The 18,101-nt window shown below is 44.6% G+C and overlaps 2 protein-coding genes across 2 annotated transcripts; one reads left to right on the plus strand and one right to left on the minus strand.

Annotated features, from left to right (window-relative positions):
- Positions 1-151: 151 nt before the first annotated feature.
- Positions 152-4,076, plus strand: SURF2 (surfeit 2; the record flags this gene model as incomplete). The annotated part of the gene is made up of 6 exons (XM_082009168.1): positions 152-259; positions 611-765; positions 997-1,100; positions 2,313-2,504; positions 3,090-3,256; positions 3,993-4,076. 6 exons carry the CDS (start codon positions 152-154, stop codon positions 4,074-4,076), a joined length of 810 nt encoding a protein of 269 aa, XP_081865294.1.
- Positions 4,077-6,964: 2,888 nt separating this feature from the next.
- SURF4 (surfeit 4) lies at positions 6,965-18,061 on the minus strand (the record flags this gene model as incomplete). The annotated part of the gene is made up of 6 exons (XM_082008874.1): positions 6,965-7,231; positions 7,476-7,662; positions 8,628-8,671; positions 9,283-9,359; positions 10,306-10,492; positions 18,014-18,061. 6 exons carry the CDS (start codon positions 18,059-18,061, stop codon positions 6,965-6,967), a joined length of 810 nt encoding a protein of 269 aa, XP_081865000.1.
- Positions 18,062-18,101: the final 40 nt, after the last annotated feature.

Below are 18,101 nucleotides of genomic sequence, written 5' to 3' on the forward strand. Positions count from 1 at the left end.
CCGCGCCGCCACTCGCCTCCGGCCCAGGCAGTCCCGGCGCGGGCAGGCAGGCAGACTGCCTCTCTAGCCGCCCCTCTCTATGGTGTCCGCCGCTCCCCGGCGTGGCCGGCACCGGAAGTTGAGGCGAGCGCCTGTCTAGCGGCGCCGCGCTATGGCGGGGCTGGGGCCTGTCGGCGGCGCGGCCATGTCTGAGGTGCCCGAGGAGGAGCGGCTCTTCCTGCGGCAGCACCCGCTCCTCAGCCTTACGGAGCCGGGCAAGGTGGGGTTGGGGCCGGGCTGTGAGGGGCTGTGGGGCGCCTTGAGGGCTGGGGCTGTCCTCGAGGCGGGCCGTCAGGGGGGCCGGGGGCGCCTCCCTGAGGGGATGCCGGGGCTGCGTCCCCCGAGAGGGCCGTGAGGGGAGACGAAGCCGGTTGGTAGGAGGCCGGAGAGGTTACCCTGGCAGATGGGCTCGGCCCCAGTGAGCTCCTTGGCCCGGAGGCTTTTTTCCCGCCGTGGCAGTCGGAGGAGGGATGGGGAGGAGGACGCTGGTGAGAGCCTGAGGTCTCTCCCGCCCTTCCCAGCCCTCGGGTAAGCCCCTGGGCTTCCCTGACCAGACATCGTTTTTCTTCAGGTGAGATGCAGGCTGACAGGCCACGAGATGCCATGTCGGCTGTCAGAGCTGCAGGCTTATACTAATGGCAAGAAGTATCAGCGGCTGATAAAGACAGCCAGAGAGTTTGACTATGGCAAGTTTGAGCCCCATATAGTGCCCAGCACAAAGAATCTGTACGTATTCTTCTTCTTGTGTGTTATGCTTCACACCTTGTTCAATCTATCATCTCAGACATAAAGTGGTCGACCTTTACAAAGTTCTTGAATCTTTATGGGTTTTGGGAGAGTGGGAAAGACCTTATAAAGTATTTATCAACTTTGAGCCCAGTACTTGTAAGTGAAAAGTTATTAAGTAATAGCATACTTAAACTCTGTCGCTGGCTTTTTTATTTCTGTGTCTGTCAGACACCAGCTGTTTTGCAAGCTCACTCTCAGACACATCAACAAGTTTCCAGAGCATGTGCTGCGTCATGTCCAAGGGAAGCGCTACCAGAAGGCCCTAAAAACATGTAAGTAGCTTTTCACAGAATCACAGAATCACAGAATCACTAGGTTGGAAAGGACCTTTAAGATCATCAAGTCCAACCATTAATCCAAAACCACCATGTCCCCTAAACCATGTCCTGAAGTGCCACATCCACACGTTTTTTGAACACTTCCAGGGATGGCGACTCCACCACCTCCCTGGGCAGCCTGTTCCAATGCCTGACCACCCTCTCAGTGAAGAAATTTTTCCTAATATCCAATCTAAACCTCCCCTGGCGCAACTTGAGGCCATTTCCTCTTGTCCTATCACTAGTTACTTGGGAGAAGAGACCAACACCCTCATCGCCACAACCCCCTTTCAGGTAGTTGTAGAGAGCGATAAGGTCTCCCCTCAGCCTCCTCTTCTCCAGACTAAACAACCCCAGTTCCCTCAGCCGCTCCTCATAAGACATGTGCTCCAGACCCCTCACCAGCTTCGTTGCCCTTCTCTGGACACGCTCCAGCACCTCAGCATCCTTCTTGTAGTGAGGGGCCCAAAACTGAACACAGTATTCAAGGTGCAGCCTCACCAGGGCCGAGTACAGGGGCACAATCACTTCCCTGCTCCTGCTGGCCACACTATTCCTGATACAGGCCAGGACGCTGTTGGCCTTCTTGGCCACCTGGGCACACTGCCGGCTCATATTCAGCCGGCTGTCAACCAGCACCCCCAGGTCCCTTTCCGCCGGGCTGCTCTCCAGCCACTCCTCCCCAAGCCTGTAGCATTGCATGGGGTTGTTGTGGCCAAAGTGCAGGTCTGAAGACAGAAGCAGTCAGTTTTTTCCCCTGAGCTGTTGAGATTCCCGTAGCTCTACATGACGGAAGGGGATCCATTTTCTTTAGATTGACAGTAATATACTGCTGTTGCTGTGTGTGCTCCTCTGCTAGGAAGGAAGACCCCAGGTACAGGGAGCAATAGGCCTCTAGCAATACCTTGGAACATCCTTACTTGAGAGGAGCGGTTCTAAAACTTCCCCAGAGAGGGTGGTTCACACGTGTCCTGCACAGTCTCTGTGTTAACATCTTTCCTGTCTTTCATGGTCCATAGTATCGATGTAGATTACATGAATGTATATTAGAGTTGGATCTTGACATACTTTTGAGTTGTATTTAATATAAGCTAGAGCTGGAGATGAAAAGGAATAAGGTGACTGTGTGGGCTTTGCTAAGTGCTGCCTGACCCCTTGCACTATTAGATGAGGAGTGCCAGAAGGAAGGAGTGGAGTATGTCCCTGCCTGCTTGCGACAGAAGAAGCAGCGGACACAGCACCCTGATGATCAAATGAACCGGAGCAGGCAGCCTTACAGAAGAGAGGAATTCTGGGAGCCAAAGTCCAGTGATGAGGATGGAGAGGAGACGGACGACAGCATGAGTGACCTGTACCCATGTGAGTAAGAACATTGGTATCATCTATGTCCTGAAGGGCGTTTGTTGGCTAATTTTCTCCTGGCTTCTTTATACTGCTCCCTGCTGCTCGTGTGCTAGAGGCATGTGACTTCCAGTTGGGAGTTCCTGGGTTTCAGAAGGCTTACCACCAGTAAATAATAGCAGTCATCACTAAGTAATAACCAGAGTTGGATCACATAAGGTGTGAGGGGAGGGATACAAGATCCACTGGGATTTGCTGCTTTAGGTATCTCTGCTTTCTTCATTTCTCAGCAAGTGCTTGAGTCTGACAGAAGTTGGTCAGACCGTTCTGTTGACTTATGTCTGGAGATGCAGCCTTGCTGTAGGAGGGCAGAGGTGTAACACTACAGAACCACCCATGCTGAATGGTTCCCAGAACGGGGCTAGTGAGAGCATGAGGCACATTTCTAATAGAACACCAAGTATTTCAGTAGTGACATGTACACACGCAGAGACTGGAAGCAACTTGGGAAATTACCTTTAAGATGCCCTCAAAGTAAAGTTAGGGGGAGGCAGAGCCTGTGTGCACAGGAGACTGATTCTGAGCTAAATCTTTGTATTTTAGCTGCACTCTTCCCAGAAAAAATCCCAGCAACTCCACAAACCACAAAGGGCAGCGATGACTTTGCAACAGACAGCGAGGATGATGGCACCAGGCAGAATGGTGACGTGAACGGAGAGGACGGTGGGAGAACGGATGTCAACAGAGCAGTTGGCAACAAAAGGGGAAAGGTGGGAGTCACACTGCCACATGCAGCAGCAGGGGAGCGTGGAACTGGGATCCCATCCTGTAGGTGTTCATCTGATCTATTCCTATCCAAGAACCAGCAGAAGGTGCAAAGCTGATCAAAGAATAGACTTTCCCCAAGTGCCAGCCACTGACTCACAGCCTGAGGTGTGAATTACTACCAGTAAATGCTTATGCTGCCTGCAGTAACTAGGGATGTTCCTGCCTGTATAAATCTTTGGTGGGATCCTGCTGCACACTTCACAGGGAGACTGAAGCATGTCTTGTGGGTTCCATAATCTTCTTCCTCATACACACAAACAGTAGTTAAAGCCTTTTGAAGTCACAGGGTCCTTCTAGCCCCTTTTTCTGCCTCTTTTGAGGAGGTTTGGAAAGCAGGCAGATGTTACATACATAAAGATGCATACACCTTTAACTCTAAGGCAGATCCTTTAAAACCCTATCACACCAGAAAGTGAAGGCTAGATAAAGTTTAGGCTCATTCCTGAGGAGACTGTTGCTGTTTGCATCTAATGAAACCACCTGCCTGTCAGAGAAAAGGATGCTAGCCAGGATCTTTCCTTGCCCTATCTGCAAGCTATCTCCTACCAGTGCTGTGCTTGTTCTGTGGTATCCTTGGTAAAGGAGACCATACTCAGCTTCTCTTCTTTAAGATACCTTGGGCAGGGCTAGACTTGGGTTTTGCAAAAAGCTGATTAACTCTTTTTTTTTCTTCCACAGAAACAGTCAGGCCCTTTAAAGAAGAAATTCAAGACTCATCATCAAAAATCTAAGATCTTCAAGAAAGCAACAAACGGCAAATAAATTTTATGATAAATACATGGCCTGAAGCCTGTTGTATAACAGCTCTAGAGGATGCCCAAGTCTGGCTGAAGTATGTGTCTATTCCAGTTAACCATTACAGCTGGGGAGGGGAAGGATAGGGTGGAATTAAGCTGTATTCTAACAGCCTTGAGCCACCCCCCACCACTGAGGGAAGGATGGCTGCTGCAGTCAAGTGCTCAGACCTCAATAGGTAGGGGGGAAAAAAAAGCACAGAAGACCACTAACCACCATTTCCAGGTAGCCTAGCTGTGGAGCATCACCAGTCACACACCCCAAATGGATACAAAGATGCCATTGTTTTATTTTGATTGTTTCCAAAAATCAAAACATTTTCAAACACAACTAAGGTACAAAATACAGCATAAAATGAGAATTTATACTTATTTCTTTTTCCACATAGAAAGCAAAAATATATTCAGAATGAATTCCAGACCACTTTGCAGAGCCAATTGATAGCTGACATCCTGCTTGTGAGAGCTTCTCAGCCACGGGGAGAGGTCACTGTATTTTTGGGAGATGCACAAATACAGCAGTGTATGTAGGAAACTAGAATCTTCTGCATCAGGACTCACAGTTAGTAAGTCTGCCAATTGCGCTGCCTAGAAATGCCTTGTAATGCCCTCCACCTAACTGTGCCCCTTTAGTACCGCAATACTTCTGCTGCAAGGGACAGTATCTGTTCCTTTTCTGGGATCTTTTGGTGGAAAGGGGACTTGATTTTCACAGAGGAAACCAGTCAATATTTCAGACTAGTTCATCACCCAGCTCCTTAGACAAGACACAAGGAAGTTAAGAAAACCAACTTAAGGGCTACTTACAGGAGTTGTTTCTATCATTCCATTTATAAATACTATGAACATCAACAGCAGTTAAGATATCTGAGAACAGCTGCCTTGATGTAGCCTGAAACCATCCTAAGACCTGGAGTGAAAGTGAACAAAAGCATCCTGTGCTGCACATCCATAACTGAAAGGACCAGTTTTGTTTTGCTATGAAGAAACGGGCACAGTGAAGACTTGAGGTGAAAAACCTATTTAAAAAGAAAGCTTTATATGTGACCTGAACATAAATGCTGGCTTCCCCTCCCATCTACCCCCACATACCAATACATTTCTTTCAGCAGCAGCACATCTTGCTATTACATAGGCTGTTTTCCCCTTAAGATGATGAAATCACTAGTTTAACACTCAACAGTGCTCTTCTATTTGTCATCAGTTCTTTCAGCCTAGTTTTCTTTCCTAAAATGGAACCGTTAAGCTGAACTGTCCAGGTTAGTGTCCTTACCAGGAGACCCTAGTAAATAGCTCCTGCTGGAGGTACTCAGCTGAATTACTCCTTGAACAAACCATCGAGCAGCTTTCTCAAGGGAGACAACAGTGCAAGGAATCAACATAACATTAGGAAGTTGGTAGGGCTCATGCTTTCTAGAATTCTTTCATGATCTAGTGAAACAGGTTCACCTAGTTTACTAGCAGAGGACAAAATGTCTCTTCTGATCAGCACTAAGCATGTTCATGGCACAGAGGTGAAAACAGGGCCTTCCTCCTCACCATGATGCTGAGGAGTTCCTCCCTCTGAACATGCAAGTTACACCCCTGGCTGCTTATTTGCTGCACAGGCTTTGCACTTGCGTTCTTCAGCTATAACCGTTTGTGTACAGAGTAGAGAACTGGGGCTATGGCAGCACACAGCTGACTTCCCCATTTCCTCCCTACACCTCTCAGGCATGGTCCGAGATGGCAGAGAGAAGGGGCTGTTCTGGAGAGTTCAGCACCCCAGCTCTTCCACTGTTCAGTCAGCTGTGACTTTCACAGCTGAGAGACTGACAGAAGTGAATGTAAGAAGCAAAGACTACAGATTAGAAGATTGACTGCTCTCATCACACATGTACTGAGTGCGGGGGAAAAGGGGAAGTTTCTGTAATTCTGAAGACACTTTCACCAACAACCTGCAATTCAGATATGAACTGGGGGCATATATAGATGGAAGCTGGTTAATAGCAGAAAGGAGCTTTTATTATGGAACCGGCAGCACAACTTGGCTCCCTTCTTGGGAATTCAGGAGGGGCAACTGGGGAAAGAATGCTGAATAAAGAGTTCTTTTGGCACAGAATTTTAACAGAATCTAACATTCTGTCTCTTCAGGAGTATCTCCCCCCTTCCTTCTTGAAATTTCATTAGCCATACAGGATTCCTGATTAGCAATACAGGCTTCTCCCTTGTCCCCCTCAAGAGAGGGGAACTGGGACATATTAGAAAACCCTCTCCCTTTTCTTACCTACAGCAGGGTACAATTATTTTCAGGGTTTTCTTTTTGCCTTTTATTTGGGGCAGGAAACACCTCCCCTCTTGTTAAACAACATCTAATTACAGGCCTCTCTGATTATTCTTCTTTTGATGCTGCTTTCCACCTTGATAAGCAGTGCTATAACCAGCAATGGAACTCCTTATGCACAAGACCGTTTTGATGAGGGTGAGAAAGGGGATCCACTTTTTTAGTTATAGCTAGAACCCAACAGCACACTGAATGATACAGCTGTATCTGCTCACAGTACTTCAAATTTTAAAACATTGCTGACATTAAAGACAGCAACTGTTCTACTGCAACTCACTGAAGTGTCAGCAAAATGCAGGTTCCTTGGGTTAGTTCCAAATCTAGGAAGTTAGAATAAGCCTAGGCAACATTCCTTGAAGAAATAGGATTTTATCTATTGTATTACTGGTGCCACTGTAAATCAAATTCAGAACATCTGTGCCTTTAATAGGAAGGGGGCATGTACATGTAAAATGCTGGCAGTTTTTGTTGAATCCATAGAGAATCAGTTCTGAACTTAATAGGTTATGTCCCAAGAAGTGTTGCTATTCCTGTTACCACTCTTTTTTCTTCTCATCCATGGAGACTCCACCAGGGCCCAGTGCAACCACAAGGAGGAGCCCTCCAATTACAGACATGGTCTGGAAGAAGTCGTATTTGAGGAAGTCATGCATGGGCTTGTAGGCTGGGACGGTCCAGAAGGCATTGAAGTAGATGTTGATGCCAAACAGCCAGATGACTAAAGTCAAGGCAGCCAGCTTAGTCTTGAAGCCAATTGCCACCAAGATAATCAGGGCTGTGCCCACAATGTTCTGCAGAATCTGCAAGGAAAAAACCCACAAGCTTACATACGATTCTTAAACAGATATACAAACATCAGGACAGAGCATGGATAAGTTCAGCAAATGGGTTGTCATGGCACAGATGATTTAATAACTTTTCTAAATATTAATTCTACTAAAAAATAGATTTAAGTTAAAAGCATTGAGTACATCCTGCAGCCAATCTGGGAGCTGGTACTAAATTCTAGTTTCTTAACTCATACTTTTATACTCAGATACTTACAGAAAAGAAGTTCATATCAAAATGTAGCAGTGTCATGAACATGAGGACCAGCAGCACACGGCCCCCCAGCTGCATGTACTGTTTAGGAGAGCTTTCCCGCATGGTAGGGACACCAGCAAACATGCTCTTCCCCTCTGAGCGTGACTCAGCCAAAAGCAGCAGTAAGCCTCCCCCAAGGGCAAGGTTCCTACAGAAAGATAGAAATGGAGGGGAAAAAAAAGTAGTTTATTACAGCTTGCACTGATCTACAGATTTGAAGTCTCGCCTGACAATTTCAACTCAGTAAGAATCTGCATGCTAGGGAGGAATGATGCACTCTGCACCTTGTGATGCGTGTCTGCATTAGACTCCACAGCTGAAATGGCAGCATGGTACACAATTTACACAAGCCTGCATAGACAGGTACAGCCTGCCAGAGAAGTCCAGCACCCACAGTTCAGGCAGAGTTGCTTAGCATCTATTACAGCATGCATTTAGTTGTGTTGAAGTTATTCTGTACCTCAGGTTTAGCCATATATGCCAAAGTAGTGCAGAGGTTGCTTTGAGAAAACACAACAGTGGTACCGCTAAAAGAAGTTACACATTTACAGGGTTGTAGTAAGCCCAGAATGTAGTGCTGCTCCCTGCCCTCCCCACAGAGGAGTGAAAAGGCAAAAGCCAGACATCACTCAGGATTTTACAAGAAAGCTCATGTTTAAGAACCCTGCCTTCTACTTCAGGAAGGTGTTACAGATTTAAAATCCCAGAAACCACTCTAATACCTACATGCTTTGTTTTCTCAGAAAATGGCTTCAGTCATGCATAAGCATGGTTGCTATTTTAGCCATTTAGGAAATAATAGCAGCTCACTGATCCAGTCTAGACAGTTGTTTGCGAGCTCTCGGCAAGGAGGTTAGTAGCAGAAGCACTTAGATCCTAGTGGGTTAGCATTAGTCTTTCCCTTCTACAGCACTGAGCCAGCTGTCTATGGTTTAAAACAGACTACTGATTTTTTTTTTTTAAGTGCTGTCATTTCTTGTTTAATGCAAATGCATCATTTATAAAATCTTCCTAGTAAATACCATGTACAAAGATTACTTCCACTATCAGAGAGTGGCAGTGACAGACAACAGTTTTCATTGTTTTGATAAAAGCCTTAAGAAGTAGACATACCTCATCAAGAACTTCAGGTCCCATAGAATGCTGTATGCAATTGTCTAGGCAAAGAAGAAAACAGCTTAGAACACCATATAAATTACACTGAAGTTCTGTGATTCTGTTCTGAATTTACGTTATAATCTTAAGCCTGTCCTATCCATAGCAGAAGTCAATTAGAAGTGTGTTATACTGAAGGAAACAAGGTAGATTACATCAATGTGGTCAGCGTAAAACAGAATTTGACTTGTGCTTTAGCCCCCACAACTCCTCATTGGTTTTGAACAGGAAGGATGCTACTAGCTAGGATCCTTTGTGATGGGGACAGTCCTTTATAGCAGCTGTGTGCTGCTGAAGGCCAAAGTAACTGCAAGTTCCACATTTGGCATGTTATTGACATACAGGTAAACTGCAAGTTACTTCTGCTAAATTGGTCAAGTATTGAATCAACATCTCCAGCTGACTAATTGCAACTACAGCCAAGGATCTAATGGGCACATCAGCAGAACCAAAGTAGCAAAATAGTTCAATGCCATTGAGGACTGGCACTAGGCCAGGGTGGAGAAAAATTTCAGGGTTGTGAGTTGTATTTAAGTATGTTGGCAATAGTGGGGGCTAAGAGAGAAGATTTGAAAGACGTGGTTTAGAAGGGCTGAAGACTGAAGCCTCCTACCTGTAATGCTATAATTCCAAATAGTCCAAAGCAGGCATATTGCACAAAGTTCCTACTCAGCACCAGGATACAGCCGCCTGAGTTGGGGAAATTGAACACAGTTACAGTTTTGGCTTGCACAGGAAAAGATGCTGCAGGAATGCTAACTTGTTTTGAACTGAGCAGACCGATTTCTTTCAACTGTGCCACAAAGAACATCAGGCAGGAAATTTTAATGGCACACTGGCACAAATCAGTTTGAGAACCAAGAAGTTTTAGTGCATTTTAAAATGTTTTACAATTCCAGAAGTATCTTTTACTTTACAAAGGGTAAGCACATGCTGAATACAGTCCCCAACACACAGCACTGTATAGCAGCTATCAGTGTTAAAGCATTAAAAGAAGTTAAAAAGAAACTCAACTCATCAAAAATAAACTGGTGGAGCAATCAAGAACAGTAGATCAGGGACATAATGTAAACAGAAAAGAATTTTACTTCTCTCCATTTCTGACGCCCTAAGTCCACCTAGCACACAGAGAAGCTCTGCTTCTGGGATTATTTTGATTCCTGGGCTTTGAAAGTCTGACACAAGCACCTCTCAGGCTTAAGTGTACCAACTGCAGGATAAGACTTTGCCATTGAGATTAATACCTATAAAAATAACAGGCTGAGAAAGTCTTAACACTGCCCTGTTTAAGAAAATACAAGTATTTCATTTAGTGAATTCAGGGGGTGTGGTATGTGTTTATAGATGCATGTACAGAACTGAAAACAGATTGTCCTAATGGATTCTTGGCATCTCTGACTTGGAGGTAGTGTCACAAGAAATTCTCTAAGACTACTTCCAGGAAAGGCCAAAACAGGTCAGTTAAGGTTCTTTTCATTCAGCCCATGCAGTACTATCAGTTCTAAGCTGCCAATGGCTATTAAGAAATCAGTGAGGCATCCCATGCTTACATGATTCACAGTGCTTACAGGAGCCAGGGTGGCAGACACACTGGAGTGCTCTGGCATCCACCTTTAACAGCCTTAAAGCCACTTACTCAGCTGTCCGAAGAGATTTATGAACACAAAGATGGAGGCCAGGAAATAGCCACAGTTCCACGTGCCGTCAATGTAATCCCTCTGTTCACTCCACTGGAACCACATGCGGATACCATCCTCCAGGAAGGTGCTGATCAGGCACAGGCGGGCCACGTGGGGAAGGTACTGCTTCGTCACCCTCAGGAACTGCATGGGCAGACAGCAGAGTTAGCAGGGAAGGAAGACAAGGTGATATTCAAGGCATAACAGATCCATGCACTCTGTAGACTCTGAGGTCAGCAGTTCTCATGCACACAGGGTCATCAACATCTGGAGAGCAACACATACTTGGGACTTGGATTTAATGAAATTCTTCTCCACTCCCATCTGAGAACTCTTGGGAGCAGTGGAGGAGAACCTGTTGTCGTGCTCCACTCAAAAAGCGTTTTGGACAAGGACTTTGAGAAAAGCAGAATCCAGCAGCACCTTTCTATGTAGGAACAACTGTGTTTTGATGGAGCTCTCGCTAGATGAAGGCTGACCTTGGTTTTAGTTTGTCTATCTCAGGGTTTCATGTTACAGCTCAACTATCAGATAGCCAGGAGCCGAAAGGGCAATCCTACTCCCACCCACATGCTCAGGCACTCAACACCCTGTAATAAACTGATCCAGGGAGTTAGGCTGACAGAAGACTAATTCTGTGCAAATTAAAAACATTAGTAAGCTTTCTGCCAAGCTAGTTCCCTCTAACAGCTCAGAAAAGCAACAGTACAAAGCATATGTACTCGTGTAGCAGGAACAGCTATAGCCATTGCATGAAATTGCAACCTCTACCCAAGCATACATGGTTTCTACTTCCATTAAAAATAGCATCCTCTGCAGAAAGAAAATACACATTTATATGTGCAATTCAGTGTAGTAGTTAAAAGGAAATTATATCATCATGCAATAGATGCTGAGCCTTAGTTCTTGGGAATGCAAGACGTATCTGGTCCCACATACCCCTTCGTCCTGCATGCTCACTGGTTAGTTTGCTCTACGACTACAGAATTATAAAGGACCAAATACAGAATTGCCAAACAGGGTCTAAACTAGCATACTCTGCAGGACTGTGAGGTGCACAGTAAAACTTACTGCCTCTGAATTATGACAAGTGCTTAACTGTCACCCAGTTTCCTAAACAGCGCTGGTTATTACTTAATGGAGACTTCCACTAGGATTTGCATTGTCACTGTGAACACAAGATAGCACCTGACTGCCCTATTTCATGCACAAGTTCAGCTCAGCCAGATCACTAGGACACGTTTGGAGTCAGTGTATACTACTGTTTGAGTAAGCGCAATCTAATAAGAAACAAATGTAAATTTAATCTAAAACTAACTACACAAGATTATCCAACAGGTTTCTACCTTCAGGTGACAGGAGCAGTTTGGGCAGGTTGACACTTGTGAAAGTAAATGCCCATGCCACAAGCCTTCATGTAGAACTGCCAGCCTCCACAGAGATCCCCGAGTTAGAACTAGGAGGAGGAGCTATTTAATAAAACTCCATTGTCCAACACAAAGTTCAACATGTTGTAAGGCACATTGATTCATACACTTTATGCAATACTAAAATAACTGAAGCATGAAAAAGGGTGGGGGAACCCACTTGTGTATAGGTGTTTTCCAGACGGCATTAAACTATATTAGTAAAAAAATTAACAGAAAAGGCACACAAACCTTTTCTTTCATAATTCAGTACTTACATGGACTTCAGATTAGACAATACAGCTGATAGTTTCTCTGGGCAGAATTTTTTTTTTTTTTTTTAAGTTCTGGCAGCATTGCATGCTTTCATGGGAGTATGGGGAAGGGAGACTAAAGACATTTCTAAAAGTTTATTCTTGCCATAGTAATTAGTAAATACTAAAGGCTGTTCCAAATCCTATGCAAATGACAAGCTTTGCTTACTTGTGTACTGAAGATTATAACAAGAAAAAAAAATAACCTAGCAAACATGCTTAATAGTTAATTCAACAGTTAATATCAGAACAAACTACACTAGTTGTACTACATGCATCCAGAGTCTAAGGGTCAAGATTCAAGTTAATCAAGTGCATTTTGAAGTGCAGCTGTACTCTGACTCAGGGCTGCCACTTCAGGCTTTTTTAACCCATGTTAACAGTTGGATGAATGAGTCACAAGAGAATTTGTGATCTTTGTCACTGAATGAGATGCACATCTTCGTTTACAGGTTGCTTCTCTCCTGGATTTCACTGTTCGGGCAAGCTTGCTCAGGAATACTAAGGATAAAAGTTGGTTTGGAAATAGTACAAAACCAGACGTGGTTTGTGAAGTAAGTCTGCCTTGTCAAGACACAGAACAGGCAACTTTGGTCTAGAAGGAAATGAAAGAGGGCAAGTGCTGGGCATCTATCTGTAAGAAAAGGTAAAAAAAACACTGCTGTGGAAAGGCTGAAAAAAGAAGCAAACATTAGAGATGATACCTGCCTCCAGGCCTCATCTTTGTTCTTTTGAAGTGGGTCATGTGAGCCAATCTCATCTTCCCCTTTCCTGAAACCAAAGAACTGCCAACAGTCCAGGTGAAGGAGCCAAGGTGGCATTTAACATTTACCTGTTCTCATGGCATATAGTGGGAATTTAACACTATCTATTAAACATGAGTGTGCACATCCAATCAGCTGAAGGCAAGTCAGAAAGACTGAAGCGTAAGGCAGCTGCAGTGCTAAGCAACCTTATCATGACACACATCATCTCTGAACATCCATAACTCATGTAGCTGCATTTACTTAGCTACACACAAGTTGAAACTCATGTACACAGCAAACTTAAAGTAAGTAACCTTCAGAAACAGACTGTATGAACAAAAAAATCCAAGCCGAAGAACAACTAGCCATGGAGACCCAGAAAGAAAGGAAGAAAACAATTACATGATAACTACAAGGGAACCTAAACAGACATCAAGTGATGTTACAATTAGAGGATTTGGTTATAAATCACCTAAATCACTTAACTAAGGACAGAATAACTTATAAGAAACAAGAGATTTCTGGAAGTGGGACTGAACTAATAGTACCAGACCCTGGTTTTGCTCCTACACATCACTAGCAAAGCGTGGTTCAAATGCTGCACTCAGACCACTTCCTACTTCCTTTATGATTCACACAGATAAAAGCAGCACATACAGGAAACTTGGTAGCTGCAGTTAATAAACATATCCAACTAAGACATGGGACTTGGAATGCACACTCCACTAAGCACAATACACATAAGCCAAAGCAAAACTGCTGAGACTGATGGAGGTGGCAGTTTTAAACTCATTACATTAAGTAACTGGATGGTTTATTCTGCTATGGGCTTTGCATCAACTGTTCTTAGCACATACTGCCTCCTTTCAAGAGGCAAAGCATCTTGAGAAAAGACAACAAAATGCTAAAGTAAAACTATTTTAAAGAAGAACAGCTGGTTCTGTGGTCGCAGCCAAGTCACTAACATACACCAGAGGGGCCTTCTATTGCCACTTGCCCCTCTATAACAGGATTAGAAAGGCAAAGATAAATTTAAATGCTCCTCTTAGTTTAAGCAAAGATGCACAAGAGAATCCAGGGATCCCTAAATCAAATCTCTGCTCAAAATCAGTTTTTCAAAATGAGGCTTTAAATATTCAAACCCATAAACAGGCCCACCCAAAGAGAGGTACAGTGACTCTTTCTGACTCTTACCATACTTTCTAAACTATATCCCATCTCCAACAGTTTCAAGTTACAAATGCAGTCCATTTTGTTAGAAGGGTACATACTATAGCATAATTACAGGTATTTTAAGATCAATACCCAGCCAGGATTTTGGAATTTTTTGCTGTCACCTAGGTATATTCTGTCCAAACAGAGAAGCCTTTTCTGTGTGTGTGTACATGTGTGTGTTCTTGGATGAGGGATGTTATGATCAAGGTGATGAACAGCAGTCTGCTATTCTAGGCAGAAAGCCCTCTTGTGGGCTGCACAGCATTATTAGCCTACAGCTTCTGACAAAGGCATATTCCAAATATCTAGCTTGTATTCATTTAAGGGATTACTTTGTTCTGGGAGGACAGAGACCTCTGGGAGGTCCCCAGCAGCCTGGGACACCAGTGATCTCTTCTGGAATAGGTTGCTCAATCCTCTGGCAGAGAGAAAAAAACCACTTCCTTTCACCAACCTGTACATACCCACTGAAGGAGATCACACCTAATAATCACAAGGACAGTAACACCCACCACACTGCACTAATCAACGTCTACAAATTATTGTAAAAGCTGGGAACAGAGGCTTTCCCACTTATTTCAAAAGGCAAGAGGAGAGCTCCGACCCACTAGAACATTGCCAGAGGTCTTAACTAGGTTTTTAATTGCAGGAAAATTCCTCATTACAATGCTTTTCACTCCTAAAGTGTGCTTTATACCAATTCCCTTTTCCAAAAGCCTATTTATGAATCAAATCCTTAAAGTAGGATTTATTAGCCATGTGTTGCAGTTTGCCATCTCTCTTCATGGGACGACTCTTTCTCAGCTTAATCAGAATAGGCTATTTGGCTTACAACGATAAAGGATCGGTGTACTGACATGACTACATTACCAAGAGTTTTCAAATTCAGTTTTTTAATATAAAACACAAGAAGTTCAAGCTAACAATGAAATGTTTTCTTCTCCCTTCTGTTTTCTGCAACATAGGATACAGAGATGTCAGAATTAGCTGAACAACGAGCATCAGCATTTATGTTGAAAAATCAATCAAAAACCCCAGAGTCTGTTCTCCCTTAAAGTCCTTTCACTGCAGTACAATGACTCAATAGTCTCCTTGCATTTTTGTCCATAATTTTTTTTCAGAATAGCAGAAATACCAGGCACCCACATTCCTAAAGATTATTGCAGACACCAGAAGAGTTGCCCGAGATCTTCTCCCTCTTATGGGGATTACAGAGGACAGACAACCAGTTCTATAACCCTAAACAATCAATACAAGCCCCAAATATAGTACAACGTTAGCAGTATACGGTAACTGCAACAAAGGGCTTAGCATGTAATGTTTTAACAAGAATCACTACAAAAGGGCTTAACTTCTGAGTATGTAAATTACTTAATAACATTGGGCTAGTGTTATGGGGCTTAAAATCAAACCAACCCATAAAGCCTATAGCTGGGCATCTGAACCAAGATCTTGATTTCCTTGCACTGTGTATCACCTAGATTTTAAGAACCCTTAATAGCTTTTCCACCCTCCTCAATAGCTAATAAGTTGCCTTCCCTGAAATCAAGAGCACCACCCCCCAACACCCACTGAATAGTGGTCTCCGCTGCAGTCCTTGGAAACTGCCAGCAGCTCAGAGCAGAACAGCTCGCCAGCCGTACTGCACACCTGCAGGCTACAAACTCATGCTATAGCTGAGCTAAACTAAGGGCTTGTTCTCATCACAAGTGACCTTACCACCAGCACTGGTGCTCGCTTGACCTAAACAATGAGATAATTGAACCAACAGAAAAAATAAACTCCTTTTTTTTTTCTGCCAGTTCAGCTCTCCAATCCATTGACAGAAAAGTGCTAGTGAGAGAGAAAAGGTGAACATAGCCTTGGGAGAAGTAGGACAACCCCTTTCACTGATACCTAGCTGTCAGACAAGCTTAGCTGCCTTGTAGGACCATGTCTTCAGTGCACTAGTTTACCTCTCAAGTGGAATTTGTTACTTGTTACTACTGAGCCACTTGTTACTACTGAGTACCTTGGCATGTAAGGCGTAATTTGCTAATTCAAAGGGAAACTACAGCATTTGAGAACATTTAAGCTTTCATGTTTGAATTTAAGGAACAGATTATCCTTGCCTTTAAGAGACATTCAGTACTTACTGAAAAGCCATGGAAGCAGCTGTAACACTTTCCCACAGGGCTTTTATGCTACAGACATTACGACTCATTAGCTCTTGAGCACTAGTACAGGGACTGGAGAAAGCAAGGTTATCCATGAGTTCAGCTCCCAGAACAGCCATTGTCCAGCTTTGTTACCTCTGCCTCCATCAAGGAGAGTTTCAACATAATTTCAGTCCTAGCATTTTTTTTAATCCAAGGTGAACTAACAGTTTCTGTAGGGCCAAATGCTAACTTTGCAATATACACCAAAGGTAATTGTTTAGTAAATCTCTCCACTCCTACACTGGTGTGATACTGAGTTCTAGCAGCATACACAGTACTGAAAGTAACCGACTGAGCTAAGAGGCAGCTATTTGGATGCAGAATTATCAGAGTTAGTTACTTGGAAAGCCATAAAAAAATGTTTTGCAATCTGATGGGTAAGTGTATGCAAACACTCCAAATTCTGCAGCTAAAGGAAAGATTCATCTTTAAATGGAATGTGGCCAAGCACAAATAAAGTTGTGCCATTTAAAACTCATTTCAGGGGGAAGCAAACTGCAATTTAGCTGGACAAAAGAGCTTTAGGTAATATGAAAAAAGGGGTCTTAAGACATCTAGAAATAGTCACACAGGAATAAATAAAGAGGTGTTATAAAAAGGTCATGACAAGTGTTGTAAATTTTGGCAAGTAATTTGAACACTGTAGCGATAGTTTACTTTCTCCTCTAAAAGGAATGAGAGGCGAAGGTAAACAGAGAATGACAAAGATGATCCAGACACCCCTTAAACTGAATACTCCACACACCATAAGAAGCTCTGTCTCTAAAACGAGTCTTCCATCTGGGGGTGGGGAGGGAAGTGCAGAACAGGTTTTCCCAGTGAAACTCAGTTAAAGGCACAGAGGAAGCACAGCCCCCTCAGAGCTGTGACGTGTTATCGTGCACCACACAACTCGCACAGCTTCAACAGGCAGAGTTGTAGAAGCAGGCAGAATCAGATTTTCCAGAGAACTTGCTAAATATGATTAGATGCTGCCTCTTATTTTCAATTAGATGAATCACCATGACAGTGAAGATTTTTCTAACACCATCACCAGCAAATCAGCTACTTACACTCAAAATATTCCTGCTCTCACATACAGTAAGAGATCACGAACTTCTATTTAACAGAAGTCTGTTAAGGGCCTCCACTGAAATAAATGCAAAAAGGATTACAAGATGTCATTTGCCTTCCTTTTGCTCCAATTCAAGCACAGTACTAGGGTGCTGGCAAGCCAGTTTAGGTTTCCAGATAATCAGTCGGAGTTTAGATTTTTGCTTTCCTGTCACCACCACCTCGCCTCCTTTTCCTATGCCCCTTTATGCCCTACTTGCCAGCCTGGACGGCTTGCAAGAAGACGAGAGCAGCTCGGCCTCCTGCTCTCTTTCCATTTATTCTCTTCCAGGCAGAAGCCCAGTTCCTGAAGAGAACTCGCCTGCTGCACTGTAGGAGCAGCTCAAGAGCTGCCGCAGAGCTCGCATGAGGGCAGGGGGCAGCCCCTCCCGCTGGGACGCGGCCGCTGGGCCTGCGCCGGCCGCCCTCATTCCGGCAGGGCACCGGGCCCCCAGCCTCCCCTGGGAGGCGACGAGGCCGAGGAAGCCCACAGCCCCACCGGAGAGACAGGCCCCAAGGCGGCGACCCCGCACCGGGCGGCCGCCATCCCAGCCGGGCCCCTCAGGGCAGCGGCCTAACCTCCCCCGCACCTCAGCGCGGGGCCCACCGAGGCGCCCCCCTCACAGCCAGCTCAGCGCCCGAAAGAACGGCCCAGCGCACAAAGGCCACCCGACCAGAGAAGGAGGGCACCCACCTGGTCCGCGAAGTCCTCAGCGGTGCTCATGATGTCGTTCTGGCCCATGGCAGCGGGAGGGGGGCTGCTGCGCGCCTGGGGCCCGGCC

This window comes from Phaethon aethereus, assembly GCF_964289735.1.
Source record: "Phaethon aethereus genome assembly, chromosome: 20".
Taxonomy (NCBI): Eukaryota; Metazoa; Chordata; class Aves; order Phaethontiformes; family Phaethontidae; genus Phaethon; species Phaethon aethereus.